The 9,999-nt window shown below is 46.1% G+C and overlaps 1 protein-coding gene across 1 annotated transcript; it reads left to right on the top strand.

Annotated features, from left to right (window-relative positions):
• Positions 1-305: 305 nt before the first annotated feature.
• LOC142366605 (uncharacterized) lies at positions 306-8,434 on the top strand. The gene is made up of 3 exons (XM_075448555.1): positions 306-429; positions 5,119-6,540; positions 8,022-8,434. Exons 2-3 carry the CDS (start codon positions 5,157-5,159, stop codon positions 8,432-8,434), a joined length of 1,797 nt encoding a protein of 598 aa, XP_075304670.1. The 5' UTR covers positions 306-429; positions 5,119-5,156.
• The last annotated feature ends 1,565 nt before the right edge of the window (positions 8,435-9,999 follow it).

The raw sequence follows: 9,999 nt of genomic DNA on the forward strand, positions 1-9,999 counted from the left end.
AGAGCTGCAGCACCATACGGTGCATTTAACCACAGAGCCCGGGTCAGAGCCCGGGTCAGAACCCCTCTGGGCCTCCACATCTCTCTGCGGGCTCCAGAAGCCGCTCTGCTGAACAAACGTGCCGCTCTCCATCACTGATATTGACGGTCGCAGCTGGAGTTGGCAGCCCTGGCAGGGAGCAGGATGCGGGGTGGGGGCAGTGTCCCGGCAGCAGGGGATCGATGCTCACATCCTGTGAACCCTGCATGTAGCACGGCAGATTACTCCCATCGCACAGACCGACAGGCACACAGCACAGGGACGTGGACGGCCGCCTGAAATCAGCCAAAACAAGGACGTCCCGACACCTCGATGGGGTAGAGCCGCCCGGACGGCCCAGGAACCACAACCACGATGGAGGGCAGCGGAGGGAAGCCGGACCTGTGATATGTAAGTTCTGTTGGCGTGTTGCTGCTTTGAATGATGATCCAACATCAGTGTTTGATGTGAATCTGCTCCGAATGCTTCTGTCGCACCATAAAATCCCTCATCCGACGGCCTCCTGTTCCCAAACACTTCAGTGGCCCTCAGGGTCAAAGCACAGCAGCAGCATCACAACAGTCTGGCATTACAGAAGGTTTCACCAAACTGAGCTTTAAAAACAGACGTTTGGTCCAGTGTTTGTCTAAGGAACTTATTTCTGTGTTTAAAATTGTTTAAAGGGTTAGGGTTAGAGTTAGGGTTGTTTAAAACTGTCTAAAGGGTTAGAGTTAGGGTTGTTTAAAACTGTCTAAAGTGTTAGGGTTTGGGTTGTTTAGGGTTAGGGTTGTTTAAAACTGTTTAAAGGGTTAGAGTTAGGGTTGTTTAAAACTGTCTAAAGTGTTAGGGTTTGGGTTGTTTAGGGTTAGGGTTGTTTAAAACTGTTTAAAGGGTTAGAGTTAGGGTTGTTTAAAACTGTCTAAAGGGTTAGAGTTAGGGTTGTTTAAAACTGTCTAAAGTGTTAGGGTTTGGGTTGTTTAGGGTTAGGGTTGTTTAAAACTGTTTAAAGGGTTAGAGTTAGGGTTGTTTAAAACTGTCTAAAGTGTTAGGGTTTGGGTTGTTTAGGGTTAGGGTTGTTTAAAACTGTTTAAAGGGTTAGAGTTAGGGTTGTTTAAAACTGTCTAAAGGGTTAGGGTTTGGGTTGTTTAGGGTTAGGGTTGTTTAAAACTGTTTAAAGGGTTAGAGTTAGGGTTGTTTAAAACTGTTTAAAGGGTTTGGGTTAGGGTTGTTTAAAACCGTCTAAAGGGTTAGGGTTGTTTAGGGTTAGGGTTGTTTAAAACTGTTTAAAGGGTTAGGGTTTGGTTAGGGTTGTTTAAAACTGTCTAAAGGGTTAGGGTTAGGGTTGTTTAAAACTGTCTAAAGGATTAGGGTTGTTTAGGGTTAGGGTTGTTTAAAACTGTTTAAAGTTAGGGTTGTTTAGGGTTAGGGTTGTTTAAAACTGTTTAAAGTTAGGGTTGTTTAGGGTTAGGGTTGTTTAAAACTGTTTCAAGAGTTATGGTTAGGGTTGTTTAAAACTGTTTAAAGTTAGGGTTGTTTAGGGTTAGGGTTGTTTAAAACTGTTTAAAGTTAGGGTTTTTTTAGGGTTAGGGTTGTTTAAAACTGTCTAAAGGGTTAGGGTTAGGGTTGTTTAAAACTGTTTAAAGTTAGGGTTGTTTAGGGTTAGGGTTGTTTAAAACTGTTTAAAACTGTTTAAAGGGTTAGGGTTGTTTAAAACTGTTTAAAGGGTTATGGTTAGGGTTGTTTAAAACTGTTTGAAGTTAGGGTTGTTTAGGGTTAGGGTTGTTTAAAACTGTTTAAAACTGTTTAAAGGGTTAGGGTTGTTTAAAACTGTTTAAAGGGTTATGGTTAGGGTTGTTTAAAACTGTTTAAAGTTAGGGTTGTTTAGGGTTAGGGTTGTTTAAAACTGTTTAAAACTGTTTAAAGGGTTAGGGTTGTTTAAAACTGTTTAAAGGGTTATGGTTAGGGTTGTTTAAAACTGTTTGAAGTTAGGGTTGTTTAGGGTTAGGGTTGTTTAAAACTGTTTAAAACTGTTTAAAGGGTTAGGGTTGTTTAAAACTGTTTAAAGGGTTAGGGTTAGGGTTGTTTAAAACTGTTTAAAACTGTTTAAAGGGTTAGGGTTGTTTAAAACTGTTTAAAGGGTTAGGGTTAGGGTTGTTTAAAACTGTTTAAAGGATTAGGGTTAGGGTTGTTTAAAACTGTTTAAAGGGTTAGGGTTGTTTAAAATTGTCTAAAGGGTTAGGGTTAGGGTTGTTTAAAACTGTTTAAACACAGTTCTATGTTTGCTTCCCGTTGGTGCTGTTGCGATGTCGTCTTTTTATTGAAGATGATTCCACATGTGACCACGAAGTTTCTTCCTCTGAGATTTCTTCATCCTCCTTTTGGATAACGTTTTATTCAGAAATCAGGTGGTTTGGGGTTAGGACCTCGAACCCTAACCTACCATCAACACAGCAAATGAAGGAAGGTTTCTAGAAGATTCGAAACCGCCTACTACATACTACATACTACATACTTCCATACTACATACTTCCATACTACATACTACATACTGCATACTACATACTACATACTGCATACTACATACTACATACTACATACTGCATACTACATACTTACATACTACATACTACATACTTACATACTACATACTACATACTACATACTACTTACCGATTGATCAGACAGTATGCAGTTTACCCACAATGCATTTCACTCCTGCTCGAGCCGAAAACAGCTTCGGCCTGAAGCTGATTTCCCTTAAGCTCTAAACTCTGTAAACTTTAGCAACATTTGAAACATTTTCAGGCGAGACAGTAGTCGTTTAGATCCCCAACGTGTTGAAAACCTGACAAAATACTGGCTATTTACTATTTTGTTTCCACGAATTCGGCGCTACTAAAGCTAGCCGCAGTGAGCAACGCACTTCCGGTTATTTTCACAAAATAAAATACCCGTTGCCTTTTATCATAGGGAAAGCCATTACCATACAATTGGTGCTTTTGTTTTGAAAACAGGAAGTGAACCTACCCTTGTTGTAGCTAGCTTGAAACTGCCGTTTTGACAGGAAATGACGATCGGCGACGTCACGTTACGTTGCATCTTGGGTAGTTTGAGTATGAGTAGTAACCTCATGATGCATACCCAACATTTCAGAGAATCTAGTATGCATCCGGGAACTTAAAAAAAGTTAAAGTTAGTATGAGTAGTAGGAGTAGTAGGAGAAGTGGGCGGTTTCGAACACAGCCATGGTGTTCGTCCCTCCAGAGGATGGCCGCTCAGTCTAAAGAGTCTTTGGATGTTTCTGAGTGTCTATGATGACCTGCAGACCTGCAGTCAGCTGTTTCTACTGATCAGCTGTTACCTCGTTCACCAGCCGTCTGATGCCCTGACTTCCTGCTTCCTTTGGTTTGTTGCAGAGATGGGGACTCGAGTCGCTGGGACTTGGACTCAAGTCAACTCGAGTTGCTGTTTTGATGACTTGTGACTTGACTTGACAAAAAATAAAAGACTTGAGACTCGACTCGGACTTGGAAGTTAAGGACTCGACACTTGACTTGACTTGAGACACGATGACTTGAATGACTTGAGTGTTAAGCGGAGGTGGGGACTTGGACTCGAAGACTTGAGACTTGACTTGGACTCGAGTCCCGATTTTGATGACTTGAGACTTGCTTGACCAAATCAAAAAAAGACTTGGACTCTACTTGGACTTAACCCTCTGGACTCGAGTCAAGTCACATGCAGCAAGCACAAATATTAAAATATTTTTTAAAAGTGTCGAATCAATACTGTAGCAACCAGCCAGAAATCCCAGCTGTCAGTGACACCTGAACGCCGCCCGCCACGTCACGTCACTACGTCACGTCACTACAGACCAGTGGTTCAACATGGTCACATCTGGGTGCAGCTGGTTTTGAATGGTGTTTTTTTTAATGATTTTTTATTTGCAAGTTTCAGCAAGTTTGTGTAGAAATAAAAGGAGAAATACCTCCCAAAGTCTATTGTCTATTGATTTACAAATGCACTCCTGTTATCAGTCTTGGCTAGATAATTAATGCCAATACACACAAAAAATGATATCGCCCAATTTTTTCAATTTCAAATAGCTTTAGCACAAGAAGGCAGTGCTTATATTGACGAAGCATCTAAACACAATATTAATAAAAATAAACAAATGAATAAGTGGCAGAACATTAACAATAAAATATAAACAACTTAATTGAGGCGTGGTCATGATCCGTATCATTAATTATAATCAATTTGTTAGGACTTGGTTGGGACTCGAAACAAAAATCTTAGGACTTGGTTGCGACTCGAAACAAAAATCATGGGACTTGGTTGGGACTCGAAACAAAAATCATAGGACTTGGACTTGACTTGGACTTGAGAGCAAAGACTTGAGAGCAAAGACTTGAGACTCTACTTGAGACTTGAGAGCAAAGACTTGAGACTCTACTTGGACTTGCAACATAGGGACTTTCTCCCACCTCTGGTGTTAAGCATCGAGCATAACTTCGAACTTTGTTCGTCATTTGAAGATCCATTCTGACCAGTAAGTGCTCGTCAAATTAGCTAATATTATCCTGTTAGCCTAGTTGGTAGTTAGCTAACGTTAGCTTGATATGATACGGGGTGGACAGGTTGGACACATTGGCCAATGATGTTTACTGACAGTTACTTATATCTTTGTGTTTTCACTTTATTAAGATCAGATTCTGCAGGTAAAATTGCAATAATAAGGTGACTTGACTTGACTTGACTTGACTTGACTTGACTTGACCTGACCTGACCTGACCTGACCTGACCTGACTTGACTTGACTTGACTTGACTTGACTTGACTTGACTTGACCTGACTTGACTTGACTTGACTTGACTTGACTTGACCAAGAAAAAAATTACTTGGGACTTACTTGAGACTTGAAAGCTAAGACTTAAGACTTACTTGAGACTTGCACATGTGTGACTTGTTCCCATCTCTGGTTTGTTGGTGACTGCCGGCTTGTTTGAGGTCAATATTATTTTGTAGACTGCAGTTTTCCTGAAAATGAACCTGAATGAGATCCTGAGGTGTCTAATGAGCCGTGTCTGTGTCTCCTCAGTCTGAGTATGAGGCAGTGAGGCGGGTGAGAAGCTGACCATGGGGGACTGGAACCTGCTGGGCAGCATCCTAGAGGAGGTCCACATTCACTCCACCATCGTGGGGAAGATCTGGCTCACCATCCTCTTCATCTTCCGCATGCTGATCCTGGGCGCGGCCGCCGAGGACGTGTGGGACGACGAGCAGTCGGAGTTTGTCTGCAACACGGACCAGCCGGGCTGCAAGGCCGTCTGCTACGACCGGGCCTTCCCCATCTCCCTGGTCCGCTTCTGGGTGCTGCAGGTCATCTTCGTGTCGGCGCCCTCGCTGGTCTACATGGGCCACGCTCTGTACTGCATCCGGGCGCTGGAGAAGGAGCGGCACCGGCGCCGGGCCCAGCTGAAGGAGGAGCTGGACGAGATGGACCTGCTGCTCGATGAGCACAAACGCATTGAGAAGGAGCTGAGGAGAGTGGAGGAGCCGAGGAAGGTGAAGAAGGCTCCTCTGAGAGGCTCCCTGCTGAGAACATACATCATCCATATCCTGACTCGCTCCGTGGTGGAGGTGGGCTTCATCCTGGGCCAGTACGTCCTCTACGGCGTCCAACTGGAGCCGCTCTACAAGTGCGAGCGGCTGCCCTGCCCCAACAGCGTGGACTGCTACATCTCCAGGCCCACGGAGAAGACCATCTTCATGGTGTTCATGATCGTCATCGCCGGAGTGTCGCTGCTCCTGAACATTCTGGAAATATCCCACCTGGGAGTCCGTAAGATCAAACAGACTCTGTACGGAGAGCGGTACACGGAGGAGGACGGCGCGGCCTACAGGTACAAGAAGAAGTCCCTGCAGCAGCTGTGTGTCCTGAGCCAACTGTCCCCTCACAACGGGCCTCTGACGCAGACCTTCAGGGTGATCCCGGAGGCCGACATGAAGCCCCCTCTGTACAGCTGTGGGCCCAGAGTCGTGCAGGAGGGACTCGACAGCTGGGGGCCGTCCGCCTACACCGACCCCCAAACAAGAATGAGCTGTGGGAGCCAGTACCCCCAAACCACCGTGGGTCCAGAGGTCCAAACTGCGATGATGGACCACCATCCGGCCTGGACCTCTGTTACCGTTGAGGCCCCCAGCCAGGCGGACCTCCACGGGGGGCAGGATCTTCCCCCCAGCCACCTGGAGCCCCTGCTGTCTGGGGTCAGCCTAAGGCCCGGACCCCTGAGGCAGCTCGAGGAGGACGAGAGACGGGAGTCGACGGGCAGCGAGCTGCTCCTCCCCAACCCCAGGAAGACCAGCTTCATGACCCGGCCGCCGTCCGACAGCCTGTCGTCCATGAGCGGCTCCACCAGCGCGTCCCTGCACTCCTCCGAGGAGTCGGACGAGCTGGGCTCGCTGCAGGGAGACATGCCCATGATGCCGCCCGCCGGGGGGCGGAGAATGTCGATGGCAAGTACAGATCCCAGCATGTCACGACCCCCAGAGTCCATCCTCCCCCCGCACTGGAAAAAATGCCCCTCCAAAAATAAGTAAGAAAAACAACAAATAAAAGACGTTTTTGCTTGAAATAAGCAAAAAAATCTGCCAATGGAACTAGTGAAAATCGTCTTGTCAAGATTTCTTGAAATAAGATGTGATATTTAGGACTTTTGAGTTAAAAGTGATCTTGAAATGAGATATTTTGACTAGAAATGAGACAAATATACTTGGTAAGACTTTGATTTTTTCCAGTGCATCATTTACAGAAACATGTAAACCAGTCACACACTGGAAAAAATCTAAATCTTACAAAGTATATTCGTCTCATTGAGTATCTCATTACACTTGATATGAGACACAACTGCCTAACAAGTACCATTTCAGCCAGATATAGGGACTTGTTTGAAGACAATACATCTGGAATATCTTGTTAAATGAAAAAGTCTTGAAAACAAATTGTTTTGAGTCGGATTTAATATGAAACAAGCTTTTTTTTTTACATTTGAAGAGGTTTGTAAGCTAATTTCAAGATCACTTTTATCTCAAAAGTCCCAAATATCACATTTATTTCAAGAAATCTTGACAAGCCGATTTTCACTAGTTCCTTTGGCAGATTTTTTTGCTTATTTCAAGCAAAAAAAGTCTTTTATTTGTTGTTTTTCTTACTTATTTTTGGAGGGGCATTTTTTCCAGTGCAGTCAGTCTGAGGTCTGAGCCTAAAACGGACCAACGAGAGGAGGCATCGTCCTTTAAAAAGACAGAAATGTTTCCTGTAGATGTGGATGAAGAGCAGCCATCAGCATCTGTTCATCCGCAGCTCTGATAGGAAGTAGAACCTGGAGGTCCTCAGATGGGAATATGAGGATAATCTGAGAATAATAAGTTTCTGTTTTGTCATTTTAATACAAAACAGCTTATTTTTATCTTAACCCCTTAACGCCTGAATTTATATAGCTGTATATAAAAAAAATGTTGTGTGTGTGTTTTAGCCTTTAAGTAGATGGTAAATAATGCTGAGATTATTAATTTCACTTTTGCACAAAAAATAAATAGAAATTTTGGTATGTTGCTTATTTTCAACACCAGGCATAATGGTCAATAATAAGATAACAACAACAACACAGTAATATAACAGTGAAAAAACAACGTTTTTTTATTCACCCTTTTATTCACTTTGCGGTCCCACTAGAAACAAGATGCTATCTCAGCTGGTTGATTGAGTGAAACGGTTCGTAGCATATATGCAACAATAGGCGTTAAGGGGTTAACATCCATTTGAAGGATTTCAGACTGTTCACTGGAAAAAAATCAAAGTCTTACCAAGTATATTTGTCTCAATTCTAGTCTCAGTGTTGTTAGTGACCCCTGCTGGTTCCTGAATGTGTAACATCTCATAAATCAGGAGTCTGCAGGAAGTGTGGAGGAGGCTGTAAACTGTGTGTTTGTGTGTTTCAGAGCATGTTTCTGGACATCTCCTCCATCATGAAGAAGTGAGGAGGCGAGCTGCAGGCTCACCAGCAGCAGGCTCACCAACAGCAGGCTCACCAGCAGAAGGCTCACCAACAGCAGGCTCACCAGCAGAAGGCTCAGCCACAGCAGGCTCACCAACAGCAGGCTCACCAACAGCAGGCTCACCAGCAGAAGGCTCACCAGCAGAAGGCTCAGCCACAGCAGGCTCACCAGCTGCAGGATCACCAGCAGAAGGCTCACCAACAGCAAGCTCACCAGCAGAAGGCTCAGCCACAGCAGGCTCACCAGCTGCAGGCTCACCAGCTGCAGGCTCACCAGCAGAAGGCTCACCAACAGCAGGCTCACCAGCAGAAGGCGTATCTGCTGCATCAGAGTCGGTCCTGATGAGGCCACGGTGAGGCCTCCTGTGGTTAAAATGTGTTTGCAGCACAGCCTGGTGGACTGTGAGGCTCTGCTGGCCTCTGTAACCAAAGACAGTGTAGAGTGGTTTATATGCAGAAACCTGAGCAGAAACCTGATCCTCTGTTATATTCACATTAAAATCTTCTAACAAACCTCAGAGCTCCGAGCAGATTTAATCACACCGGCAACACACTGCAGTCCTCATGCTTTATTATTTCCCTTCAAACCCATATTTCTTATCAAAGAACCAGATGTGACAGTATGTACAGAATCCAGAGAAAACATTCAGATAAAAAAAACAGAACCAGAACAATCATCCTGCAGTCACACAAAGATGTAAAAAAATGGCTAAAAAAAACCTGCAAATACCATGAAGTCACTGTAAAAAGTTAGAAACATCTGTCCAACATCTGTACCACGTCTGTCCAACATTTGCCAACGGTCCCGGAGAGGACATCTGTCCAGTCCTGGAGAGGACATCTGTCCAACGGTCCAGTCCTGGAGAGGAGGTATGCAGGCAGATGGGTCTACATCCCGGGTTCTGCTGGGTTCTGCTGGGTCTACAGTCCGGATCATGTTCTGAACATATTCTGATCCCAGCTCTGCTTCTGTAAGCTGCTGGTTCTGGCGGGCCTGGACCCGCCTGCGGCGGACACGTTGCAGCCTGACTCTGCAGCACTCTCCGGGGCAACGTGACGCCCCATCGACCCGTCGGCACGTGAATCTGGCGTCCAGCGGATCAATAACGCAGCCGAGTTCATCTGCAGCTCCAGAGCAAACAGACCGATGTGTCGGCAGACATCGACCTCAGAAAAGAGACCAGACCCAGACCAGCACTTCCCTAACCTGGGACCAGAACCGAGCCGAACCCTAACCTGGGACCAGAACCGAGCCGAACTCTAACCTGGGACCAGAACCCAGACCCTAACCTGGGACCAGAACCCACCCAGACCAACACTTCAGGTCCCACAGAACCAGCAGTCTGGGACCAGAACCCACCTGAACCCTAACCTGGGACCAGAACCCACCCTAACCCGGGACCAGAACACACCCGAACCCTAACCTGGGACCAGAACCCACCCGAACCCTAACCCGGGACCAGAACCCACCCGAACCCTAACCTGAGACCAGAACCCACCAGCACCCACCCAAACCCTAACCTGGGACCAGAACCGAGCCGAACCCTAACCTGGGACCAGAACCCAGACCCTAGCCTGGGACCAGAACCCACCCAGACCAACACTTCAGGTCCCACAGAACCAGCAGTCTGGGACCAGAACCCACCCGAAACCAAACCTGGGACCAGAACCCACCCAAAACCTAACCTGGGACCAGAACCCACCCAAACCCTAACCTGGGACCAGAACCCACCCTAACCCGGGACCAGAACCCACCCAAACCCTAACCCGGGACCAGAACCCACCAGCACCCACCCAAACCCTAACCCGGGACAAGAATCCACCAGCACCCACTCGAACCCTAACCTGGGACCAGAACCCACCAGCACCCACCCGAACCCTAACCTGGGACCAGAACCCACCCAAACCCTAAACTGGGACCA

This window comes from Odontesthes bonariensis, chromosome 17, assembly GCF_027942865.1.
Source record: "Odontesthes bonariensis isolate fOdoBon6 chromosome 17, fOdoBon6.hap1, whole genome shotgun sequence".
NCBI lineage: Eukaryota > Metazoa > Chordata > Actinopteri > Atheriniformes > Atherinopsidae > Odontesthes > Odontesthes bonariensis.

Coding starts and splice junctions, on each gene's coding strand:
- LOC142366605 (XM_075448555.1), top strand. CDS start 5,157: ATGGGGGACTGGAACCTGCTGGGCAGCATCCTAGAGGAGGTCCACATT. Junction 6,541..8,021: donor GCGGAGAATGTCGATGGCAA/GTACAGATCCCA, acceptor TGTGTGTTTCAG/AGCATGTTTCTGGACATCTC.